Source organism: Carettochelys insculpta, chromosome 5, assembly GCF_033958435.1.
Source record: "Carettochelys insculpta isolate YL-2023 chromosome 5, ASM3395843v1, whole genome shotgun sequence".
Classification (NCBI taxonomy): domain Eukaryota; kingdom Metazoa; phylum Chordata; order Testudines; family Carettochelyidae; genus Carettochelys; species Carettochelys insculpta.
The window spans coordinates 42,969,035-42,996,400 of record NC_134141.1 but is presented as its reverse complement, the minus strand read 5'-3'; the positions used below and the strand labels follow the sequence as shown (position 1 = coordinate 42,996,400).

Below are 27,366 nucleotides of genomic sequence, written 5' to 3'. Positions count from 1 at the left end.
TAGTCCAGAAATATTGAAATCGTTTTCTCTATTTCCAATGCCTTTACACGAGGAAGGGAGGAGATGGGACTGGAAGGTGAGTTAAATTTAATTTTATTGTGTGTAAGAGGAACTGAAGTATATTAGATACTGCTCAAGTCCTTACTACTCATGCACTTCTTAAACTCCATGTAAGATGATGCATATTCGTCAGGCCTTTATGAAACCCACACACTGTCATAAGGAAAAAGGAACAAGAAGGAAACTTGTTTGGAATGGGGAGCAAGAATCACATCAAAGCAGAGAGATCTGTCTGACATGAAGCAGTTCAAAGGAGCTGCGGAGACAGTCTAGAAAGGAAGATTCATGCTCTGCAGTTCACAAATTCATTTTGAAAAGATGCTTATCAAATGAATACAGCATACTCCCAATTATTTGAACAGCACAGGGATATGGATTTTAACTGGCTATTCAGGAATTCAGATAACTGAGGGCAGGAGCCATTCTGAAGAGAAGGTTACTCACCTGTGCCATAACTGACACTCAAGATTTGTTGGTATCCCTGTGGGTGTTCCAGATAAGAAGTCTTGGCACCCTGCACTTCAGATTTTTTTCAGCAGCAGTACCCCCCGGTGATAGCACACACGCAGTATATAGCTCATGGCTGTAGTGGCTATTAACCATCGTGCACCACTTGCCATTCCTCAGCTCCTTCTCTACCACAGAAAAATATTAGAAAAAACAAAGAAGATTGAAGGAGGGATGGATTGTGGAGCACCCATGGGGACACCCCCTATCAAAGAACATCAGTTACTGCACAGGTGAGTAACCTTCTCTTCTACTTTGCAAAGCATCCCTGTGGGATGAGCACATAAAGGCAATTAAGGAGATGTAGCCAGTTGTGGCTGGTGGGATTTTGGAATGTGATTGTGAGCACTGTTTAGGAACGCCCAAAATGGGTGTCAGTTGATGAGCGCTGCTCAGTCATGTAATATTTTATTAAAATGTGTATGGATATGCACACTGTTGCCTTACAGATACCATCAACTGGGATTCCGTGAAGGAATGTTCGGGAGATAGCAACAGGTCTGGTGAAGGGTGCATGTACCACTTGTGACGTAAGTATGTTATTTCACAGCAGAGTCTTACACACAGAGATATCCACTTTGAGATTCTTTTGTTAGGAAACTGGATGTCTCAGGGTGTTCTGTAGTAGACACAAATAGTTTTGGAGATTTATGAAAAATTTTTGTTCTTTGCAGATAAAAGTTGAGAGCTTGTGTGACCATCCAGTGTGGAGTCTGTGTTCTGCACCTGCATGCCCTTTTTTGGGGGGGAGAGGGGCGGGGGGAGAAGAGAGGACAAAAACACACAAAGGTAAGTATATCCTTTGATTGATATAAAAAGATGCGACTTTTGGTAGAAGTTTCTGATCTGATCTTAGTGTGACCTTGTCTTTTTGGAACAAGGTATAGGGTGGATCAGCAATAGGTGCTATCAGTTCACCATTCATCTGACTGTAGTAATAGCCATTAAAAATAACCTTTTCAATGAAAGATGTAGCAATGAGCTTTTGGCCACAGGTTCAAATGGTTTCTCTGTAAGTGTGCTAGTACCATATTTAAGTCCCATGCTGGAGTGGGTGGTTGTACGGGGAATGTGGTAAGGTCTTTTATGAACCTTTTTGTGATAGGATGTATAAAAATTGTATATCCCTTGATCTTAGGGTGTTTCATGGAATAGCAGCCAAATGTACTTATAGAACTGTTAGGTAGGTCCTGGTGTTTAAGGCATAAGATATATCCTGAAAGTCTCAGTATACCTGTGGAGTGAGGGGAGAGTGAGTGATCATTGTAAACAACATACCTGCAAATGCCCCCATTTTTGGTTATAAATTCTCCTTGTACTCTGCTTCTTGCTGTTAATTACTATAGATTAGACTTCATGTGAGCACTGTAATTCTAGTTCTGTTAACCCTGTAGAAGCCAGGATGTTGGTTGAAGCATCTTAACATGCAGATGGCTGAGTCTACAATTGTCCCAAGTAAAAAGAAGTGAAGTCTGGGGGAAAATGTAGTGGAGGAGTTACAGAAAGTTGCACAGAAATGTGTACCAGGTTTGTTGAGGCCATAGGCTTGCTATTAGTATGAGTTGTAACATGTGGATTACTCTGTTATAAGCAAATGGGTGGAAATGCATAAAGGAGGGGGTGTCCCATTTTATGGCGAATGCATCTCTCATGGAGACCTTGCCCATTCCAGCTCCTGAATAGTAGCTTGGTATTGGTTGCTGTGGCAAACAGATCTTTAGTCAGAAAACTCCATTTTGGATACGACATACAGAACTTCGGTTTGCATTTCCCATGGTTTTGGGAAAAGTAACTGCTGACCTAATAAATTATTTTGTTAGTCTTTAAAGTGCTACTTGACTGCTTTTATCTCATGTTGTGTGTGAATATCATGATGGCTTTGTGATGGATTAATGGTTGGAAATATTCACAAGCTCTACATACTGCCCTTAGTTCTAGGATATTTTATGTGGAGACATGTTTCTTGTACTCAGTACAGGGACGCTGGACTGCACAATGAGCTCTCCATCCTTCCAAGGATCCATCCTTGTCACTGTAATTGTTGTGTCAGGCTGTTTGAAAGGGACTCCTCTGCACACATTAGTTGGTTCCAGCCACCATTTCAGGGAAGGTTATAATCTGAGGGGCATGCTTAACCTTTTGTTTATGGACTGCCTGTGGAACTTGTACATTCTCTGTACCCATCCTTGCAGCTGTCGCATATTTAGTCTTCAAAGTCTGATCACAAACGTTGTGGTGGACATGTGTCCCAGAAGCTGTAAGCATTGTCTTGCTGTGATTTTGGGGGTTTGCATGATTGTATTTATGGCCTCCTTTCACGCTATGAAATGAGGCAGTGGGAACTTTGCTGTGGCCAGGATCGTGTCTAGGTATGCCCCCTATGAAGTTCAACTGTTGAGAAGGCGATAGCTGGGATTCTTGGAAGTTTATTTGAAAAACATATGTTGGTTACGAACCTGAGTGTGGTTTGAGTCACGACAGTTGCCTCATTCCGTGAGCATGATACTATACGGCAATCATCAAGGCAAGGAAATATTTTGATGCCCTCTTTGCCTAAATAGGCTGCTGCGAATGCAAACATGTTCATGAAAACTCTGGATACCGTTGTAAGTCCAAAAGGAAGGACTCTGTACTGGTAGTGTTTCTGACCTAGGGAAATCTGAGAAACTTGATATGTGGTAGGTGTACAGGGCCATAGAAGTAGGCATCCTCTAGGTTGAGGGACGACAGCCAGTCTCCTTTGTGTAATAATGGTCACCAGTGTTACCATTTTGAAGTGCTCGTGCCTGATGCACTTGTTCAGTTGACGCATATCCAGTATAGGTCTCTATCCTCCATTTTTCTCTGATGTGAGAAAATATTGGGAATAAAATCCCTTTCCCTTATATTGAGGTGGTATCTCTTCTACAGCTCCTATGTGCAACAGGTGAGCTACTTCCTGCTGTAGTAGGTTCTCATGAGAAGGGTCCCTGAAGAGGGACAAAGAAGGTGGTTTGGAAGCGGGTCTGGAAATAAACGGGATGGAGTAACCTGTGTGGATTATTTCAAGAGCCCATCTGTCCGATGTGATGGTGAGCCAGATGGAACAGGATGGTATGGAGTCAGTGGTATGTTGTGGGCTGCTGATGTAGGAGATCTGTTGAACCCTTAACCAATGGTTCAAAATGACTGATGGGATTTTGATGGCTATGATGCAGATAATTGCTCTTGTTGTAGCTGTCTGAATTGTCTAACTCCTACATGGTTTGTAGGGTCATGATTGTTCGTATGGTGAAGGATGGAAATGTTGGGTATGGGAACATTCATAGTTTTTGGCATGTACATACCTGGGGCCTGTAAGTACTATGGAAGTCTTTTAAGGTATATAGTTACGTGTCAATAGAGTTTGTGAAGTGTTTTTGGCCCTCAACGGGCCTCAGCTTTATTTCAATATACATTTTTATGCTGTCAGATAAATTGTAAGCATATTTTGCAAGGAGGGCAGAATAATGGGCAATTAAAAATTGTAAGGATGCAGACAAATAGGACTTTCTTCCCAACAAGTCTAATCTCCTCCAGTCCTTGTCATAAGGTGTGGACCAAAAATTGATTTGTTTGCCCCTATGGTGTACAGTATCTACCACCAGAGAATTACGGGCAGGATGAATGAATAAGAATTCTGCCTCTTTTGGTGGCATATAATATTATCTGTCAGTCCTCTTATAAATAGAAGGTACTGAGGCAGGAGTTTGCTGCATTTCTTAGGTAGGGTCCATGATGGCCTCATTTATGGTGAGGACTACCTTGCTGGAGAGGGAGGCATGAAGGATATTGATTGGTAAGTTTATGCTGGGGCTCCAGTAGCTTGTCTAAGAATATTTCTAAAAAGTCAGCCACTCTTAAAATATTTTTGAAAGGACTTGAAATCATCCCCTACAGTTGGCAGTGGAGTCATTATTGGCTCATCTGGTGAGAAAGAGAAGATAGGAGAAGGTACAGTAAACTCTTTTATATCTGGCAGCCCCAGCATCAAAAGGATGCCGAGAGTCACATATTCTGGATAACGGAGAGATATACCGAGCACGCTAGACTACGAATTGGAAGTCGTCCATGAGTTTGTGTACCTAGGCTCGACGATCTCCGTATCAAGTGACAAGTTGTCAGAGATCAACAAGCGTGTTGGAAAAGCCGCCACAACGTTCTCCAGGCTGATGAAGAGAGTATGGGCTAACAATAAGCTCACTGTACCCACCAAGGTGCAGGTCTACACAGCCTGTGTTTTGAGCACACGCTGTATGCCAGTGAAACATGGACTTTGCACTCAAAACAAGAGCAGCGGCTCAACACATTCCACATGCGCTGCCTTAGGCGCATATTCGGTATCTCGTGGCAGGACAAGGTCCCCAACAGCGCAGTGCTTGAGAGGGCAGGCACCGCCTCCATGTTCACCCTTCTCAAACAGAGGCGTATGCGCTGGCTGGGCCACGTCTCACGCATGACAGATGGCCGAATATCGAAGGACCTCCTCTTTGGTGAACTGGCGTCTGGAAAGAGGCCGAAAGGGTGATCTAACTTGCGCTACAAGGACACGTGCAAGCGTGACCTCCGCGCGCTCTCTCTCAGTGTGAACACCTGGTATTCCCTCACACCTGGCATTCGCTCACCTCAGACAGGCATGCCTGGAAACGGAGTGAAGGAAGCTCTTGCTATGTATGAAACTACCTTGGTGAAGGAAGCGGAAGATAGGATAGCCCTCAGGAAGATACGTGCCCGTGATACCAGAGCGACATCTACCTACTGCTGCTCACAGTGCGGAAAGGACTGCCACTCCTGGCTTGGATTGCACAGCCACAGAAAACACTGCTCGAATCAGTCCAACTGGGGCGCGAACCCATGATCCCAGGATCGAAGGATGCCTACTACTACTATACCGAGCAATACATAACACTACAGAAAAGCAAGATTAGATATTAAGAAACAAAACAAAAATGTATGCTGAGTACTTTATTTGCCAACAACAGTAGTATTATACGCTGTAAACATACTGTATTTGCTCTATTTATTTGTATTTACTTTCGCTATCCTGTACTTGCAGAAAATGTAACTAAAATTATGGTTAAAATGCAGGCTATTTAAGAGTTCCAGATGATAGAATGTTGGATATGAAAGAGTTTACTGTAAGATACTGTCCTGCTCAGATTCCTGTTCTTGTTCTTCAAGTTCCTCCTCTGGTTCTGCCTAAGAGCAAGGCTAGGATGGTTGGGTGGGCTGTGGTGTGACCAACTTGAGTGCAGACTGAACTAGTCATTGATATTGCACCCTGGGGTCCCAGTCTGGCCATGCTGGTGACATCAGTACTGGGTCATCCAGAGATATGATGGCCACTGTTGAGTTGGGACTGGTGAAGGAAGTGAGTTGCTTGGGACAGTGTCAAGGCATGCATGGTGCTGCTTTGAGCTCTTCCTCTTCAGCCAATAAGTATAATGGCACTGAGCTAGCTGATGTGGTGACCATTCTTGGTGCCTGACATAATGGAGTAGGGTTGGTACTAAAGAGCGGTGTGCCAGTATCTAAGTTAGTGCTACGTTCAAGTGGGTTGCTAGCATTGGTGGTACTTTGAAGGTCAGTACATGCGTGTGTGATGGAGTTGGTACTACAGTCCTGGAGGACAACAGTACCGGGGGTCTTGGCATGATTGGTACTGAAGGCGTTTGAGAAGTCAGTGCTGGTGCTGATTTGATTTGCAGTGGTCAGTACAGATTTCTTTGGGGGCATGTGAGTAGCAATGTGCTTATTTGGTTAGGCACCTAAGGTGGGAACAGGCTTATCTCTGGCCTTTTCCCTTTGGGCCATCTGAGTGTTTGATAGTCCCAGTGCCTCAAGGTCTGGAAGAGACAGTGCCATCAGTACCAGGGCTGTCTTTTTTTCACTGAAGAATGCTTTTTCTTAGGCTGTTCTCTGTGGAATGAGGCTGAAAGTCATGTTTTACGGCCAGCTTCATTTTTGATGGTCTCTGATCAAAGGCGGCTGACAGTGATGCTTGTCTCAGCAGGAATCTAGCCTCTCGGTATGACACGGGTCAAAGGGACTTCTCTATCAGTACCAATATCAGTTGGAGATCCTTGGCTTTTAGGGATCTTGGTGAAAGTTTTTTGCACTGGAAACATTTTGGGTGTACACTGCTATGAATGGGATCTGGTTTGCTCAGCAGCAGATTTTTGCTCTTGAATAAAGTGATAGACTTCTATGATTAGATCTTAAAATTAATACAACAATTTATTCACTTTATCCATCACTGGTGATCTTAAACCAAAGTTTTCAACCAGCCATGTAGCAACATTTTTCAATACAGTTGCCACTTGTGATTTCTAAAGCAGTGCCTGGAAGTTAAATCTACAACATACCAGTGAAAGTTTCAAGTGCTCAGCACTTCTTCACTGTTTGTCTGCAACTATTTCAGGTAGGCTATGGTTACATCGATCCGAACTGCCAGCAGCAGTATGCAAATGGGTGGTCTCAAAAATCCAAATGCATGCTTATTTGCATATTTGTTCGCTGGCAGAAGCTGCTGCCAACAGAAAAAAAAAAAGTAGGGTAAACGTGGTTCTGCTGGCAAACCCCACTCCCCCAGCAGCCTCTTAGGCTTAGGAAAAATTGGAGGGAGGGGTCTGCTGGCAGAACCATGTTCACACTGCTTTTTTTCTGTCAGCAGCAGCCTCTGCTGCTGAGCAAATGTGCAAATGAGCGGCCACTTGCATTTTTGAGACCGCCAATTTGCATGCTGCTGCTGGCAGTTCGGGTCAGTGTAACCACAGGCTTAACGTTTTTATTTTTCCACTTTTACACAATCATCACATTAGCTGTTCATATGGGAGCAAGGAAAATAACTGTTATAGATCAGCATTTCTCAAACTGTTCCCTGGAGCATTGGTATTCTGTGTGATGTAAGCAGGTGTTCCGTGAAACAAAAAAAATTGATGCTAGTGATATTTTTTCTTCTAAAATATGAAATTGTGTATGAAAAATACTAAGGTATTTGAATAGCATTTATACTTTAGGTATATTAATATTTATAAAGCATTCATAACAGTACAGTTCTTATGCGACTCGAGCTGAAATAATCAGTTGATTTGTACTGCTTCAGCATGAGTCATGTTCAATGATGTGATGCTGCACCTGATATGAGGATCCAACTCTCTTGCATGGTTGCAAATATTAAACAGACTTGTAGTCTAAAGATGCAAAAAACCACTCTTCCTATTAAAAATTCTGTCAAATATTCCTTATTTTTATTTTCCAGTAGTTTTCTGTAAAAATTACAATTTCATAAAACCACAACATTTAAAAATATTTTTCCATGCCTAATTTCTTTTGCATTTCTTTTTCATAAAAAGGTTTTTTAAGTTTTAAGGAAAGACAGACCTTTTTGGAACAACACTGTCCTATTTTTGTACAAAAGAACACCACTAACGATTCTTCTTTTGGCAATTATATTGAATGTTTGTTTTAGATTTGTACTTAATTTTTTAAACTTAATTACAGGGTTGCTAACCATTGTGACAAAGTCCCTTGTCAGCCCCTGTGGGTCCCTGCGCTTCCTGGCAGTTCTCTGTTGTGCCTCAGAGACTCACGGAGACCCCTTATCTGCCCAGGCCTTTCCAAAAGCAGGAGTTTCCCCTTAGTGAGCCATCCTCATCATAGGCGTGTCCAGAGTGGGGAGGATAAAGCCAGTCCCCTTATAGGCCCACGCTTGCTCCAGTGGAGTAATGCCTCTGGGGAAGGGCGGGGGCAGTCCAGCCCAGGGTCCCTATGAGGACAAGAGGCAACTGGCAGGGCCTCTACCCCAGCCCCAAAGTAGCAACCTCACCCTGGGCCACTTCACCCACTGCTTCCCCGTGGTACCTTCTCGCTCGCTCGCTCACTCTGCTCTCGCTCTGCTCCTCTGGTGCACCTTCCAAAACCTTCCCCCCTGCTACCAGATGGGGAGCCTTTTATAGGGAGCACAGGGCCCATCTGACCAATGAGGGCCTGGGCCTAGACAGGGAACAGAAACGCATTGGCCCACCACCCAGTATACTGTCCTTCTAGAAGGCTCCAGAAGCTTCCAGGTAAGGGTCTGCCACACAATCCTTCCATCAGAAGGACATTAGATGTTCATTCAGGTGATTTTCTCGTTATTTTTTGTTCTTTATAGAATCCAAGAACACAAGAACTGGAAAGGACCTCAAGAGGTCATGAAGTCCAGTCCCCTACCCTCATGGCAACAACAAGCACCATCTAGACCATCCCCAATAGCCATATAGATAGACATCTTTTAAATAGGTCCAGTGATAGAGATTCCACACCCTTCCTAAATAGTTTTCTCCCATGTTTAACCACGCAGAGTTAGGAAGTTTTTCCTCATGTCCAACCTAAATCTCCCCTGCTGCAGTTTAAACTCACTGCTCCTTGTCCTATCCTCAGAGGCCAAGGAGAACAATTTTTCTCTCTCCCCCTTGTAACCCTCTGAGGTACCCGAAAACCGCTATCATGTCCCCTCGAAGTCTTCTCTTTTCTAAACAAAAGACGCCCTGTTTTTTCAGTCTTCCCTCATAGATTATATTTTCTAGACCTTTAATCATTCTTGTTGCTCTTCTCTGGACTGTCTTTGTAAAATGAACAGCATCTAAAAAACTTAATTCTTTTAAATCTACTTTTGAACATTATATGCCACAAGTTTTCAGTATGAAACTCTGCCTCCTCTGCCCTTCTGAACCAGCATGTATGTGTTCCGTTGATATATTCCAAGCCCAAAAGTATCCCATGACCAAGTTATTTTGGGAAACACTGTTACAGACTATTCTGAATATACAGGGAGTGGAGAATGCCTCTAATGAATTTTCATAAAATCTTTTCTAAGGACATCTTGCAAAAAATAAAACTCACAATAGCAATCTGCATAAATTTCAATTAATGTTCTTGTGACTGAGAGGCTACATAATTAACACCTTCAGTTGCAATTTTTCATGCTGTTTAAAAAGAAACACAAATACCATAACTTAAATTTGTACATACTGTAGCAATAATATTTGAAATAAAGGGTTAAAATACTAAGTTATTTGATTACCTCTTCCCTGGATCTATCAAAAATCACAGGAGCTGTTATGCTTTTTGATTCCATTCTGGGAGTCACTAATGTAGTGGGTGTTACAGGAGTGACTGCAGGAGTAGGATCTGGAGACAGTATTGGTTCCCTTTCTGGACTGTCCAGAGAAACCTCTTCTGTAGCTTCTAGAAATGATTTTATGAATCAGTACAAAATATTATACAAGATAACATACATAATATAAAATATTTCACAAGAAAACTGCACATGAAATTGTCATTCACAGGAATTTGTTGTACATCTTACTTTATATTTCTTCAAATGAGAAATATTGCAAACATTACACTAGTAAATTAACACTGAAACCTTGCTCATATAGGTTTTCACTGTACCACCAGTTATTGTTTACATTACAGTCTTTCTGCCAATTTCAGGCATTTTAGCTATACAATTTACTTTCACGTGAACTTGTTCAGCAAGATCTCTGAACAGAACAGAGCTACTAAATATAAGGGTATGTGGGGTACAAGGAAGAAAACAGTGCATGAAATGGTCAGTTTTAGAATTCAATACCCAACCAATAATAAAGTGTTCAGGCATTACAGCAGGTGATGAGCATTCAACAAAAGTGGTTAGGGGAATTTGGGAAGGGAGAAGAAGAAGAGAGTTTCCAAGATTATGGGAGTGGCAAGAGTCACTCAAATTAGCTCGTCTGCAGGCAGGTTAGTGAACATTTCCTGTAAATTTTAAAGCCTACAGATCTGCTACAAGGCAGCATTTCTATCAAATTTATAAAGTTCTATACGGTCAATGATTCAGAAGCTAAAAATGTACATAAAACAAGCCTTGAACAGATATCTGAGCATCTTCACAACCCAGGCAGGTAATTCTGGTTTTAAAATGAGAACGAGCAATGAAGTCAAAGAATAACAATCAAGGTAATTTAGCATAATCCCTAAAACACTTGTGACCCTCACTTACCATACGGTATCAAGATAAGAGATTAGCAGAATTCAAATATATTAAGCATTGATATGAATAATAATAAACAGCCACAGTTACACTAGACAGGAAATAAGTAACAGTCTTTAAGGTGCCATAGGACATGTCATTGTTTGTGGAGATACGGACTAAGAGGGCTTCTCCTCTCAGACTAGGTAGGGTTGAAATTGATAATGCATATAAATCCTTACATTTGAAAATATAGTCCAAGTACTCTGTGGACTCCAGAGAAATGACCACCATAGCCTACATACTAATTATTTGTTCACTGTAAGTTTATTGTTCCTTCTCCCTGTACCTGAATTTGGCCATAGGCAAAGACTACAAAAAGCTTTATCTGACCAGAACGGAAGTTTGCACATGCCCGAATAACTCCAATGATATTTTTACTCAAGTTATTTCTTAAGACATGTACTTCAAACCTTGTTTGTTTACCAATAGCTTTTTGATAGAATAAATGTTTAGCATCTTATATAAATTTTATTGAAATTATTTTAGAATTATGCAATTAAATGGTTAAAATCTGGATTTACACTGGTAAATGAATAAATAGGAACTTGGACATCATTGACTTTGGACTTTCTCTGAATTATACCAGCCTGAGAAGAATTCATTTAACTGAGTCTGTTGATAATTACAGATAGTAAATCAGCGCATTCATATTTTCAACTGGAAACTGAACTACCCTTTTTTTTTTTTTTTTTTTGAGACATTAATGTCAAGCATTTTGCATATGTAACTGCACATTTTGAATGTAATTAAGAACCCAGGTTCTAAGTATATTTAGTATTTATATTTATTATATAAAAACCATACACCTTTATTGCACAATTTAATTTAATGTAATTAAAAACCCATGTTTAAAGTATATTTAGTATTTATATTTATTATATACACTCATATCTTTGTTGTACTATTTAAGATGCAATTGTTTAACATTTTTCCATAGCAAAATAGGAAAGTTATACTCTGTGTTTCTACAGCTCCTTTTACTTAGTACATAACTCCCGATTCATTTATCAAAAATTTTCAAATCTTTCATATGTAGTTTCCTGCTGTTCTCGCTTCCGCATTTTTACGTCCAGGAATCATGACTGTATTTGGGCATATACTGACACTCAGCAGCACTCAACTCAGGACTCCCTCAAAACAGATGGAAAGATTCTCACTGAATCAACATTACTTAAACACTGCACCACAATAACTGGGGAACTCCTGAAGTTATGGGTACCACATAAGCACTATGATACACATCAGCCAGTGCTTTGTTAACGTGGGCATTTCCAGACTGTCAAATTTCACAGGGATTTTCTAAAAGCAAATTGAAAAGTTTATGGCCTTTACTGCTATTTTGAGATGTGAAGTGGCCACCAATAAAAAAAATCAGAAAACATACAATTCTCATCTATTTTGATGACTCTCTTTGAGGAGCCCAAATGGTGATGGCAAAGCTACAGCCCTACATGCCATCAAATAAGCACTGTCCCCAAATGAAGTGGGACAGATGTATTTACCTCAGTGTGGGAAATCACTTAAGTTCTCCCAAGACCTTGCTAAGGATTTCCAGCAAAAAAAGAAAGTAGTCACGCTTTACTACCCTCTGTATTTAGACAGATTTATTTTTCAAAAGGGCAGTAAAAGGCGCTGCTTTCTTTTGCAGTTATCGTGAAATATTTATGGGTATGTCTACACTGCAATTAGATACTCATAGCTGGGCTGTTTAATTGTGGTATAGATATTTAGGGTCTCGGATCCTGTAAGGTGGAAAAGTCTCTGAGCACAGACTATAGCATCTGAGGCTCTGAACATCTGCACTGGAATTGAACAGCCCTGCAGCACAAGCCCTGCAAGCCAGAGTCACCGGGCATAGGGTGGCCATGGATGTCAATCTGCAGTGTAATATACACTTGCAGTCCAACTACAGCCATTTTGTTGTCTCTCTCCCCTGTGATCAGAGGTGTTACTCCTCATGGGGAGCAAGGTACAGCTGTAGGCAAAAAGTGCTATGTTCTTTGGCTTACAGTCAATAGAACACACTTAGTAATCCGGACGCTCCCCAGTTTTTGTTGCCAAACCCTTTAGTGTAGACAAAGCCCTATATTTAGCTGTAAATTCACACATTTTAATGGTTACCAATGACAATCAATTTTTAGGAAAACAACTGAAGAGCACAAATGCAAAACGTAACCTTGACTGAAATTGATTTTAATTTTCTGCTTACTGATTGAAGTCAGTAATTAAAATTGCTTTGATTTAAAATCAATCCAACCTGGAAGTTCAAGACCTCTAACATGAGTCACCACTCAGTAAATGGTTGAAATTAGGTCTGCATTTCTGGTGAGTCTGTGGAGCACGTGATGTTCTCCATCCATCATTCACAATACATCAATGTGCAGGGAGACTATAGATGCATCTTAACAAGTGCTATTTCACTCGGAATCTGGAAAATCTACTTTATTATATAAAATATATCAAAGTTTATGAAAATACCTTGATTTGGTATAAGTAATAAGGAAAGATGTCTTTATTAGCTATTACAAATATCACTACAGTATCAAGCTACCATTCCTGCTTTATAGTTACTTGAGATAATTTTCTCTAATTCAACAGTAAAGGATTGATTAGGTGACAAACGTGGGAAGAAAGTGTTTTCAACCTATAGTTAGCTTTATGTGCAGACATTTTGTGTTACATACAAATTAAATCTATGATTAAATCATTAGAAACAATTAATTATATCATCTTAGATTGAGCCCAAGTACAATATTTAGCAAAAACAAAAAAATTAGCAATAATTTTACATTAAAACGTCATCAGATAATCACAGTGCACTAGATCAGACAGGCACCAAAATAGTTTAAACTGAGATTTTTACTGTAATTATTTATGAGCTTAAAAAAGCAGTATTCCCAGAAGTTCACACAATACTGCAATGATAATGTATGAGTAACTATGTATTGGTAACCGTGGCCAAAGAAGAGAATCCCAATATCAAAAGGGTAGAACTGTTTATGCTTTTTAAAAAAGTAAAATGTAGATGGATTGGAAGAGGTGAGGGAAGGAAACACTGTTTTAGAGAGCCACAAGTCCATTTTCTAATTTAAGCCATACGCATTTTAAATTCAAGTTCAACATTAGAAGTTCAGCTACTTCACTTTTCCTCACAACCGAACACTTAATAAAACTGCAGCTTTTTGAAAAAAAGAAATATCATTTCCATTACAGTATAGCCCAATCACAAAAGTTTAACTGTGTGCAAACTACGTAATTTAAGGGGAAAAGACAAGAGACAATCACCTGCAAAAAGGTCTTCTCTGTCATCATCTAGTATGATTTCTGCTGGCTTGGGGCCATTGGAGTTTGTGCTGATGTCTTCTGCAGGAAGACTGGCTGGCTCTGGAGACGATGGGCTTGACTGTTAAAAGGAACAAACAAAAGGAGGAAAAGAACTGGTACTGTAATAAGTTTAATCATTTTTATGCATTGCCACATGACAGTCTTTCAACACAAGCAGAGAAAGCAACAACAATATGGAAAGGAAATAGTGTCAGCTATTTCCATTTCCTATTCCTAGGGGAATAACAACGAACAAAGGAAAACCAATTAGTTACCAACACTTTTCACTTATTCTTTATGGACATAAAAATTAACCTTCTCTTCCTCATGTTGTGCATGTCCATAAATTAATAAATGTTTTATATAAAAAGCTAGAGCCAAACACTGCTGTAGACAAATCCAGAATAAGATTATCTACCATCTACTACACTGAAATGTTTATATATGTTATTTCTCAGACTGCTGAACACAAATTTCTATTTATAAATTTATGTCCAAAAATTGCATTATAACCCTTCTGAACAACTGTTCAAGATGTACAAATGCACCCTTAAAATTAAGTCTGCCTTTTTTGGTTCAAATCAGTTTTACAAAGAGTAAAAGAATGAGTTAATTCCATTAGGATTGTTCTGCAAATTGTAAAGTGTCAGACCATGCTGGCATGCAAGTTAAGCCTGTCTTACAGAGAGGAGCAACACATTACATCTGCTATTCTCTATTTAGCTTGTCTTCCTTTCTGAGGCACATATTAAAGTATCAAACAACTCACAGGATTAGCGTTCAAAGGTTAACTGGGACAAATAAGAAAGCAATCCAGGTTCAGTGATATAACCAGACATGAGGTTTTCCTATAGTTATAAAATTTGCCTTTTTCTGAATAACCACACTCTGGCATGCAAGTTTTCATTTTAAAAAGTGTAACAAACTGCCAGCATGGCCCCACTCATCTCAAAGGAAATTAGGTCATCACTCAGCTCCAAAGCGGACATCACTCTAAACCCACGGTGTCCAAAAGTTCACTTCCTGCCACATGTGGCAAACAGGACACTGCACTGTGACAAATATATGCATACCTAACTAATACAAACAGGGGTGGTCGACCCGTGACTCTTGAACCACATGAGGCTCTGGGAGACTTCAAATGTGGCTCCTCCTGAGAGCTGCAAGTGTGGAGTGCCATCTGCCCACTCCATGCCCGCACTCCACTACTTGGTGGAAGAAGCATGTGGGGTCCCAGCAGCAGGCCTGGTGAGTCACTGGAACTGAATTAGAATGCGGGGGGAGGGGGGGAGCAGAGGGCGGGAGGTCTGGGCATTCAGTTAGAGCAGAGCAGGAGGCTGGGGGTGCCTGGTTCTGTGGAAGGGGGAGGGCACTTAGCTAACAATATTCTTATAGTATTTAATAAAGTTTTGTGTAATACAATGTGGAAATATAGAAAGACCATGATCACAAGTATGGTGATCTTTGAATTCATATTGGACACCTTCACAGTCTAAACTATTGCAATTCTGATTTGCTAGCTATTTCAGCTAAAACATAAATCAATACTGCATTTTTACATGAAAATGCATGCTAAGCATACTCTCTATGCTAATATCTAAATCACTGATGAAGATACTGAACAGAACCAGTCCCAAAACAGACCCCTGTGCAACCCCACTTGTTATGCCCTTTCAGCATGATTGTGAACTATTAATAACTACTCTCTAAGAACGGTTATCCAGCCAGATATGAACCCACCTTACAGTGGCCCCATGTAAGTTGTATTTGCCCAGTTTATTGATAAAATGATCATGCGAGACCATATCAAATGCCTTACTGAAGTCTAGTATACCACATCCACCACTTCTCCCTTCTCCAGAAGGCTTGTTATCCTACCAAAGAAAGCTATCAGGTTGGTCTGGCATGATATGTTCAATACAAATCCATGCTGCAAAGAACACTGCTCTGATGGGTATACTCCAACTTTGGACTCTTTGAAGACACCCTACTCCGCCCCATCTACCAAAACATATTCTAGTCAGTTTCTTATACACATGATCCTCTCTGAACTCCACGAATATAACCGCCTCCCAACTAGATGGGATTCTGCACTGTATATCCAGGCAGCATTGCTTAGAACATAGAGCCTGGGGTGGGAGAAAAAAAAAAGTCCTCCCAACTACAGACTTCTCAAAAGGACACTGCAAGCTCTGGAATAGTGTCGAGCGGTGGCTCTTGACCATTCCTGACTACTGTACCCATTTTAGGGATTGAATTCATTTTGCATAAGCCCAACATTTTACCTTATTTTAAAGCTACACACAACATAAGGCATAAAAATACAAAAGTATCATAGCACTATTACTGCAAAGTGGCATACTTTCTCATTTTACCATGTGTAATTATAAAATAAATGGATTTCAACAGAAATATCATGCTTCCATTTCACAGTATAGTAGACAGAGTAGTATAAACAAGTCATTGTATGAAACGTTAGTAAGTATCGACTGTGCTAGTGCTTTTTTATGTAGCCTGTTGTACAACTAAGCAAATATCAAGATAAGATGACATAGCTCCTGGAAGATTTCTGCATACCCCCAAGGATATTGAGAAGCAAAACTTGAATTGCAGGGAAGAAACAGCGTACCCATAACAGAACACAGGTTTTGATTCCCCAATGCACAGATAGGTAGGTTGGTGACATTCCTGCAAGATATATTCAAATGTAGGCCTGCTGATGGGAGGCGAAGGAGGGGGGAGCAAGGGGAGCACTTGCACTGGCAGCAGTGGAGGCCAAAGACCAAGTGCCAGCCCCCTTTGAACTTCTGCCAGAGCACTGCACTTCCCAGCTCTGAGGGCTGGGGAGGGAGAGCCAGCACCACGGTCAGATTTGCACTAAGGGTTAACTGCCTGAGGCCTTGCCCGTTCCAGGGGCATAAAGCCCCACCTTCCTCCACCCCCCAACTTTGCCCTGTGGCAGCTGTCAGCCCCACTGTTCAGAGAAACAGAACAAAGTCTATTGAAACAGAATTTTCACCCTTAGGGAGTAAACTGCACAGCAGAAAGTAGCAAAGGGGAAAAACCATTAACTTAAAAACACGCATAAAATAAAGGCAAATGAAAAAGAACCAGAAACATTTAATACATTTGACAGCTTAAAGGACATTCTGACATGAGAGAAACTGTAAACTCCCGTAACTTTAAAGAAGACTCCAATGTGTAAAAATTGGAGAAAGAATGGCGTTGAGATTGAATACAAATAATGGAGTTTAGTAACTCTATAGCATGTAGCCCTTAAGACAGCCTGCTTATGTATATATTTTGGTAAAGAAAATCCAAGACATACATTTAAAAATAATACCATGGGAAATGAAGAAAAAGATGCATGAAGTAGCTTCATTTGGTATATTGACCTTACCAAACATAATTCCATCACAACTTTTCAATCTTCCACTCTGCTTTCCTACAAGACAAATCCCACCTTCAACAGCCTCAGCCTTCCACCAATGTCCTTTAAACAGAAGGGTCACAACTCAGAGCTATTTAAAAATTTGTGAAATGGAGCTCCCATCCTTTTTATGGATAAGGGAGAAGTCAAGGTCAGGGTTCCTTATGACTGCAACAGAAGCAGTAGTGCCAGGAGAAACTGAGCCTCACATTTAGGCAAGGCCCAAGCAGTTTAAGGATAAATCAAAACTACCATCTAAAACTCCATCCACAAACCAAAAAGTAACCAGTGTGGCTCAATAAAACACTGTCATCTGAAGGCACTCTTTAACCTGCTGGGATATTTCAGCTAATAGCCTGCTTTAGTCTGGACAGATTTAAGATGGAGCCCACAGAGTGTGCTGCCATAATCCAGCCTCAAGATGACAGCGGCACAAATCACAGTAGCAAGCTCCACAATCAAGGGAAACACAATTTTCTGGCCAGGAGAATAAAAAGTATGCCTGGACTCATTTGCAAATGTGATCATCCCAGAAGAGAGAGTTCCAACTATTCCTAGACCAGATATCTGCAACCTGCAGCTCTGGAGCCGCACGCTGCTCTTTAAGGAGCCACTTGCAGCTCTGGGCACTGCCGCCAGTGATTCCTCTTGCAGCTCTCTTCCCGGCTATGCTGAAAAAATTAAAATAAATTGAATTGAGTTAATGGCTGGTGTTAAACCAACTCAATCTAGTTCCATTAATTCAGTGGGAGAAGCACAGGGAAAGTGAACAGGCAGAGGAGCAGCTGAGTCTGCCCTTGCCACAGCAATGCAGCTAAGCTAAGGAGGAAGACGTCGGGGGGCCCCCTCCTGCAATCATAGCTTTCCTTCCTGTGAGGCCAGTGCCTCCTCCCAGACAGCACAGCAGTGCCCCCCAGATCCTCCTCGCTCTGCAGCAGCCACCGGAGCCTGGAGCTGTGTCTGCTGGTGCAACGTCAGCTTCCCCAGAACCCGCCCCAGCTCCACACCTGGCCCCGGCACTGGATGAGTCTGGCTCTAGTGCCACTGGGTGGGCAATGGCTGGGAAAGTTGCAGGTACTTTATAGCCTAAGAAGTTTGGAGGGGACCCAGAGCATTGGGGGGCGGGGGGTGAGGGTGGGGAAGCAGAGGGTAGTCAAGTAAGGTCTGGATTCAGTGGGCAGGGCAGCTGAGGAGGGTTAAACCTGGGGATGTGCAGGCAATTTGTCACAGGGGTTAAGCCTGGGGATGGGTAGTGGGGTGGATGGGGTGTAAAGCTTGGGGATACAGGGCAGATTTGAGGGCTGAGGCAGGTAAAGCCTAGAGATGGGGATAACTTTCTAAGTGGCACAAATCATTGAGTGCGTGTTCTTAAAATAGGGGATACAAAAAGTACAGTTTGATGTTATTTATTCAGGATTATCTCATTCACTAGCATTGCAGCTCCTGAAGGACTGATTTTGTCACCCAATTTAAAAAAGTGGTTCTTCTTGTTATTTTGGTTGCAGACCCCTGTACATGTTATTGCAGACTGTACATGTGATTAATAAATGGTTGGCTAGAAACACAGAGTGCTCACTGCCATCTTCTATTTGTTTTCTCCAAAGCTACTAGCACCGTAGTCTTCCATGGCTTGAATTAAAGTCATAAAGCTATGCCAGTTTCCTCCATACACCAGTAGCCATCATGAAGAGAGGCAGTCTTTTCTGGCTCATATTGAATGTACCCTATGTACCCTTCTGTTATAGGCTAGCCAGTGAAAAATGAGAATAGTTACACTGATATCGCCCACTAGCAAGTGTTACATAGGACACAGATGCCAAATGAAACCACAAAATGAAGTGCATTTGCTCAAGGGTTAAGATCCCTTATTAAGAACTTTCTGTATGAAAACAAAAGAAGAGAGACTTTGTAAGACTGGGCATGGACATGTGGAAAGAGGCTGGCGAGGTAACAAACTGCATATACCACATCAAAGGAAAATGGGAATGTCATACTTTAGGTACTGAAGCCCAAAGTTAGGGTGCCTAAAATTAGCTTCTTATATCCATATTTAGAAGCATAAATTTAAGTTGCCTGAAGTGTTAATCATACATAAATCCCAGTGAACCCAAAAGGGAGCATGTTCCATGACAGAGTCCACAAAGCAAGCCTACAACCATCTCAGAAGGAAAAGAACCTGTGGAATTAAATGTATTACCCATACAGCTTGTGCTGGAGCAGTAATCCTGGACAGATGGTATCTAGAGAGAAAACTGAGATCCCGGCCTCTTGTGATTAAATATCGCATAGCTCTGTTCACAAAGGGAATAAGGATTTACAATTTAATTACAGCCTTTACAAAAAGAAGTCCCATTTCAGTTGTATAATGAATTCCTTTCCTGGTCTACAAGCTACTACATAACGTTACAGTATTAGACATTGTCAGAAGACATGTTCATCACAGATGAGGCTGCATTTTAAGATGAGTTAAGTATATGCATACTTCCTGTAATGTCTAACTGTAGAGCTGTTTTGAGTTCTTTTGGTCTGGAAGAAATTAACAGTCTTTCTCTCCCTCTTGCAATTTATGTAAATTAGAATTATAGTTGAGAGTATATACAAATAACAGCCATAAAAATCTTGAAAGTATTAAACACCTATTAACCAGAGGACTATACCTTCTAAACAACAATTATTTTGAAGCTTCAAAACACAGACTGCAGTTTTGTGAACAAATGGACCCAAATTAGAATTGCACTGCCTTCAGGAAAACAGATGCTATTCCTGATAATTACGAAGGCAATAAAAGGGCAAATCACTGAACAGTGACAGTGGTTGTGAAGACACAGTCACCAGCAAATACTGAAAGTATGTAGTAGAGCTGAGACACAGGACTGCTCAATCTCACTAAGACGACAACCTGCACTCGCTTATTTGGCATACTCAATTACTGCAGCACCCCCCCCCCCCACCAAAACAAAAACAAAAAGTCACTTGTGACCATGAACAGAAGGAAAAATAGGCAATTCATTCTGTACTAAGATGCAACTAGAACTATGAAAACAAAAAGCAGTCAAGTAGCACTTTAAAGACTAGCAAAATAGTTCATTAGGTGAGCTTTTGTGGGACAAACCCACTTCTTCAGACCTATGAAAGTTTGAGATCTCTGCTCCACTCTATTAGGCAGCTTAAAATTGTATGCTTACAGCAAACAGACTTCTAGCTCAGCAAGTAAAACAGCGATGTGGTGCTTGAGGTTTCAAACATATAAATATATCCTTAAAATAGGTGTGCTTCAGCTCTCTCTCCTCAATAACTGAGTGCCTAGTGCCCTTTCAACCTCCCAACGTTATAGGTGCAGAGCATGGATGCAGGGCTGAAATTTAACATAAAAGTTTTATGCACACAGGTGATACGGTTAAATATATGTAGAAAAACAAAGTGGCAAAGGCAATAAAGGTTGACGGTAATCTGTATAATGAATCTTTACATGTTAATACTGATGTTTACCAAGAGGGTACAAAACGTAATATAGGCAAGACACAATTTCAGATTTCACAATATGCACAATTAGGGTTGTTTGGGGGTTTTTGTTTGTCGTTAGTATGACGTTTTTAATCTTACATTTTATATAAAGGTCTATATTATTCACTGAAGCAACTACATTTAAGTTAACAATATTCATTTTGCAGGGTAAAACTGCATATACAGAGATATTAAACATTTTAAAATCTAACTTTGAAGCATACTATCTGATAAAAAGACTTTGCTGTCACTCTCTTGGCTTTACTTCCATCAAAAGGAAAAGAGAAAAAGAGCATGATATTGTGCTATGTGAATAATAACAAAAAACAAAAGGGGAGAGGAAACAAACATACCTTCCCTAAGAGAGGGAAAAGAGAATTTTAATAATAAAAAAGAACCCTAAAATAAAAAACAGCAGAAAAGAAACTGCCACTCATTCCTCTTCCAGCCACAAACAAAGGGAATGGATAAAAAAAAAAAAAAAAATCAGCAGTGGGGTGATTAGCCTGATGTGAATAGAAGCACTTCAAGTTCAACAGACATCAGCAAAAACAAGAGGGAGAGTCCCCCACCTATGAAGAAGGTACCATCTTTACCACCCCAACTAGGAGGAAGAAAGGTGTTTTCACCTTCCTTGGAGTTATCCTTGAACTTCACTGAACCCTCCCACTCACCATCTTCAATACGCTCTTCTCCCCAATATCTGCGTCTAGCTGATAACTGCCGTAAGCGTTAAATCACTAACCATGAAGGCCATTCAAATTTGGTTTTATTTTAATTAAAAACAACACTCCTAAAGAGGCAAATAATTACTACTAAAGCAGGTATAATATGAAAGTTGTTAGAGTCACACAATTTAAAAGCACAAATTTCATAAGCTCTTAATTCAGCTGCCTAACATAAAGCAATGTTACCAAACAGGTAGCCAGGAGTGCGTGACCCATTTATTACCATACACCAAGCGTTCTAAGAACCTTAGAAAACAGAAATAGACAAAGCTGCTGCCCTAAAGTGTTTCAGTTTAAGACTAGGCAGGACTTTATAGACCATTTATAAAATTGAGCTTTGTTAAAATTATAATGGAAACCATTATCCCACATTAACCCAACCATTAACCCAATTCCCCCAATAAACCTGCTGAATGTGAATGAACTGGCTTTTTCTGATATATCACAAAACCTTTTTCCATGCAAACATCGGGTATGTGTGGCTAGAGAAGAAGCAGTATTTATCTTCACCTAAAAATTAGAATGTCCAGAAAATCTTATTAGTAATCACTTCTTACTCTCCAAAACCTCAAAAATACACTTTTTAAAAAAAAAAAATCAGTAAATTCAAAAAAGAGTTAGAATTGTTTTGCTAAACACCTCTAGAAAACCCCTTTTTTAAAAAAAATTTGTAAAATACATGTTGAGGGTTTTTTCTTCTGCTCAAGTTTCTAAAGCTCTTTTCAACTATTTACTTCCTTCCATCTACATAGAGAAATAGTGAAACTAATACTGTACACCGAAGGTGTCCAATACATTTGCCACATGAGGCAAACAGGACACCGCGGTGTAGCAATTCTGGCTCTGGAGCTGCACGCTACCCTGGGAGCCTTTAAATGTGGCTCCTCCTAGAGCCACACGCAAGGAGTGCTGTCCGCCCACTCAGCGCATGCATCCCACTGCTTGACAGGAAAAGCATATGGCAGCAGTGGCGGCAGCAACCCCGGCAACTAAAGTGACCTCAGAGGTTCCAGCCGCAGCAGCCCCTTCCACTCTGGCTCAGGCAGCTCTGGCAGCCCCAGTAATGCCAGCAGTTCTGGCTGCTCAAGCAGCGGTAGCCCCAGTGACTCCAGTGGCGGCAGCTCCAGTGAGTCTCCGGCATTGATTTAAAACATGGGGCTGGGGGTGCATGACTCTGGGGAAGGGCATTTATTTAGAGGGGAGGCTCGGGAAGTCTGACTCTTGAGGAGGGGGAGGGCATTCATGTAGAGTAGGGGGTGGGCTGTGGTGAATATGAAAGGATGACAACCACAAATGTGGTGATCTCTGAATTATTATTAGACACTTCTGCTGTGTTCAGTGCTGTTCAATACACAAACTGAGCATGTCAGTTTTTAAGTTACAATAATCTTTAATGTTATTTATAATATAGGAGGTACCAAGCTTTCCATACAAAAATGTGATTTTCAAGTTACTGAGTCTATTTAAAACTGGACTTTTACACACCAGTAGATGTTGATGTTATTGTATGAACATGGATTAACCCATAAATTCCATCATACCTCTCTCTGAGTTTGCAATTTTATCTTAGGCAAATAAGAGCTTGTGTTTTAATGCAGTTCATTTAAACGTACTGACATTTATACAAACTTTAGGTTTCTCAGTCTGGGCAAACATACTGAATATTTTATAGAACTACAAGAGTGGTCTATAGTTGTATTATTTGTAGCTGTTTTTTCCCATAATAATTCTATAAAGTGCATACATACAAATAAAGGGCTAAATAATAAAACAATAGTGAAAGAACAATCCTTGAAATATATTTATGAAACGTATAATGTGTTTGAAAGCATAGTTTACTATACTTCTGTTACAGGAAAACAACACTGATAAAAACAAACCACCTATGAACTAAACACACTGACCCATTACTGTAAAGTTCAGGGGCAGGAAGCATCCTTCAACAAAATCAGGAACATTGCTTTTTAGACAAATGTTTGTAGGCTCAGGACAGGTAATGTGCATTACAGGTTCACAAACGAACACACATTCAGGACCAATTATAGAGCATAAGGAAGCTATCGCTTTATAAACCTTCCCCCACATCTATGTAGATGTTTTATTTCCGAATACATGGACATTTTATTTAATGGGGAAGATTGGGGGCTGCTTACATACAAAGTAAGTCTTCAGAGTTTTGCACAGTTTTGAGAAACCTAGTTACTGAAAAATAATAACGTTTCAAAAGAGCTCAAACTAGCTGCCTCTAACTAGTACCACCCGCCCGCAAAAAGAGGCGGAGGACAGCGAACAGCATAAAAACGAGACTCTCCAGATCGTGACCAGCTCCCGCGGTTAAAGGTAAGGAACGAGACAGCTGTACGGGAAGCGGGGGGCACTAATTCTATACCGGGGGATGCGATGCAGGCGGAGGCGGGGGCCGAAAGAACAGCCGGCAGAAGAGGCCAATAGAGATCTCTGGGGCGAGGGACAGCACCGGAAAACTGACTACCCGCTCCGGGGCCGCACCCCCGGACAGCAGGAAACCAAGCAGGCTGGGGCGGGGCTCCCTGTGAGCTGCAACCCGAGCGGGGCAGAGGCCGGGGTGGGGGCCCCGCCACTCATTGGCTGCGGCGCGCGCTGGGCCCGGCGGCCGCGGCTGTGCCAGGCAACGCGGGGAGAAGGGGCCGGCCCGGCGATGACAGCTGCGCCGTAGGGGAGGAGGGCCCGGCCTCTCACCTCCAGGGTAGACACGGTGCTGGTGAACAGATCGTCGCCATCCTCCAGCTCCTCCAGCTCGGGCTGCCGGGCATCCCCGAGCGGAGGAGGCTCCCGCTCTGCCGCCATCTTCCCTTCCGTAGGCCGGGACGTGAGCGAGCGAAAGAACGAGCTCCTAACCCCCCTCGGTCACGTGACGAACGGGCACCGCGCCGTCCAGCACGTGACTAGAGCACGCGCCGCTTTCCCTGGTCGGGGCGGGGAGCGCGCGAGTAGAGGGGCGGCAGCCGTTCTGGAACACTAAGCGTTCCGGGGGCGGGCTCGTGATAGGCTCCGCCCCCCAGGGCAGCCCCATGCCAGTGTGTGTTTCAGAGCCCCGGGGCTGCTCCTGCGCGTCAGGCGGGAGTCGACGGTGTCACCTGTTGCGCTGCCTGTCTAGCCTCAGCCCCCGCCAGCTCGTCCGTGGGCATGGAACGGAGCGGCCCTGTGGGGATGGGCTGCTGCTTTCCTCGGCCTGTCAGTGCGCAGGGCCCCGGGATTCATCACAGCGCCGCAGCCGTTCCCTTGCTGGCACGGAGAGGTCCTTGCTGTCCTCAGTAAGGGGCTGTCCCCAGTTGCTGTGTGGCACAGCTTGCCCTGAGGCTGGGTCCAGGCTAGCTCAGAATCACAGGGCTGGAAGGGACCTCAGGAGGTCATCTAGTCCCACCCCCTTACTTCAAGCAGGATCAACTCCCACTAAATCATCCCAGCCAGGACCTCTTCAAGCCAGGATTTAAAAACCTCCAGGGATAGAGAATCCACCACCTCTCTAGGCAATGCCTTCCAATGCTTCACCACCCACCTGGTGAAGTAGTTTTTCCTAATAGAGAGCCTACAGCTCTTCCTCTGCAACTTCAGACCATTACTCCTTGTTCTGCCATATGACACCACTGAGAACAGTTTCTCACCCTCCTCTTTAGAGTGCCCCTTCAGGAAGTTAAAGGCTGCTATTAAATCACTCCTAAGTCTTCTTTTCTGTAAACTAAATAAGCCCAAATCCTTCAGTCTATCCTGATAGGTCTTGTGCTCCAGACCAGTAATCATTTTTGTTTTTGTTACCCTTCGCTGAATCTGCTCCAGCAAATCCACATGCTTTTGATACTGTGGGGCCCAAAACTGGACACAATTTTCAAGATGTGGCCTCACCCCTGCCGAAGAGAGGGGAATAACTACTTTTCTAGATCTGCCCGAAATGCTCCTCCTAATGCACCCTAGTATGCCATTAGCCTTCTTGGCTACAGGGGCACAGTGTTTACTCACATCTAGCCTTTCATCCACCATAACCCCTAGGTCCCTTTCCATCCTACTGCTGCTAAGCCATGTGGTCCCTAGCCTGTAACAACGCTTGGGATTCTTCTGCCCCAGGTGCAGCACTCTACGCTTCTCCTTATTGAACCACATCAGATTTCTTTTGGCCCAGTCCTCCAATATATCCAGACCATGCTGGATTCTCTGCCTACCCTCCAAGGTATCTACCTCTCCCCCTAGTTCTGGGTCATCCGCAAACGTGCTGAGGGTGCAATCCAGTCCCTCATCCAGGTCATTAATAAAGGTGTTGAATAACACCGGCCCCAGAACCGAGCCTTGCAGCACTCTGCTTGAAACCAACCGCCATCCAGATACTGAGCTATTGACCACTACCTGTTGGACCTGACCATCAAGCCAGCTTTCTAGCCATCTTATAGTCCAAGGATCCAGTCCATATTTCCTTAATTTATGGACAAGAATGTTGTGGGAAACCATATCAAAAGCTTTGCTGACCGCAAGGTATATCACATCCACTGACTTCCCCATGTTCACAGAGCTTGTTACCTCATCATAGAAGCTAATCAGATTGATCAGGCAAGACTTGCCCCGGTGAATCCATGTTGGCTACTTTTGATCACTTTCCCCTCTTCCAAGTGCTCCAAAATGGATTCCTTGAGGATACCCTCCATTATTTTCCCAGGGATTGAGGTAAGGCTGACCGGTCTCTAGTTCCCTGCATTGTCCTTCTTTTCTTTCTTAAAGATGGGCACTATGTTTGCCTTCTTCCAGTCATTCTGATCTCTAAGAGTGTTCAAGAATAATGGCCAAAGGTTCAGCAATGAGCTCTGCAAATTCCCTCAGTACCCTGGGGTGCATTAAATCCAGACCCATGGACTTGTGTACATCTAGATAGCTCAGAACTTCTTCCTTCCCCGCAGATGGCTGCCCTCCACCTTGCCATGCTGCATTGTCTAGGACCGTCGTGTGGAAGTTGACTTTGTCCATGAAGACTGAGGCAAAAAAAGCATTGAGTACTTCAGCTTTTCCTACATCATCTGTCACTAGGTTAGCTCCCTCATCCAGTAATGGCCCCACACCTTCTCTGATAACCCGTTTATTGTTAACATGCCTGTAGAAACCCTTCTTGGTACTCTTCACATCCCTTGCCAGCTGCAGTTCCAAGTGTGCTTTCTCTTTCCTGATTACTGCCCGGCATTCTCCAGCTGTATGTTTATACTTCTCCTTAGCCAACTGTCCACGTTTCCATTTCTTGTATGCATCCTTTTTCAGTTTAAGCTGACTAAGGATTTCCCTGTTAAGTCAAGCTGGTTGCCTACCATGTTTGCATTTCTTACTATGCAGTGGGATGGCTTGTTCCTGTGCCTCCAGTAAGACTTCTTTAAAATACTGCCAGTTCTCTTGAACTCTTTTCCCCTTAATCTTCATTTCTGAAGGGACCCTGCTCATCCGTTTTCTCAGGAAGTCGAAGTCTGCTGTCCTGAAATCAAGGGTCTGTATGTTACTGCTCACCTTTCTTCCTTTTGTCCAGATCCTGAAATCTACGATCTCATGGTCGCTGCAGCCTAGGTTTCCTCCCACTTCTATTTCTTCTACTAGTTCTTCCCTGTTTGTGAGCAGCAGGTCAAATTGCGCACGGCCCCTGGTTGGTTCCTTCAGCACTTGTACCAAGAAGTTATCCCCAGCATTCTCCAAAAACTTCCTGGATTGTCTGTGTGCTGCTGTATTGGTCT

At 42.2% G+C, this 27,366-nt stretch overlaps 1 protein-coding gene across 1 annotated transcript in view; it reads right to left on the bottom strand.

Moving 5' to 3' along the window:
- The window catches only part of SNX2 (sorting nexin 2), a 60,609-nt gene extending 36,076 nt beyond the window's left edge, over positions 1–24,533 (bottom strand). Inside the window, exons 1-3 of the mRNA XM_074995002.1 lie at positions 24,350–24,533; positions 13,931–14,048; positions 9,653–9,816 (exon numbers count right to left, since the gene is read on the bottom strand). Coding sequence (XP_074851103.1) covers positions 9,653–9,816; positions 13,931–14,048; positions 24,350–24,457 — 390 coding nt within the window. The 5' untranslated portion in view covers positions 24,458–24,533. The remainder of the gene's footprint in view (positions 1–9,652; positions 9,817–13,930; positions 14,049–24,349) is intronic.
- Between the last annotated feature and the right edge of the window lie 2,833 nt (positions 24,534–27,366).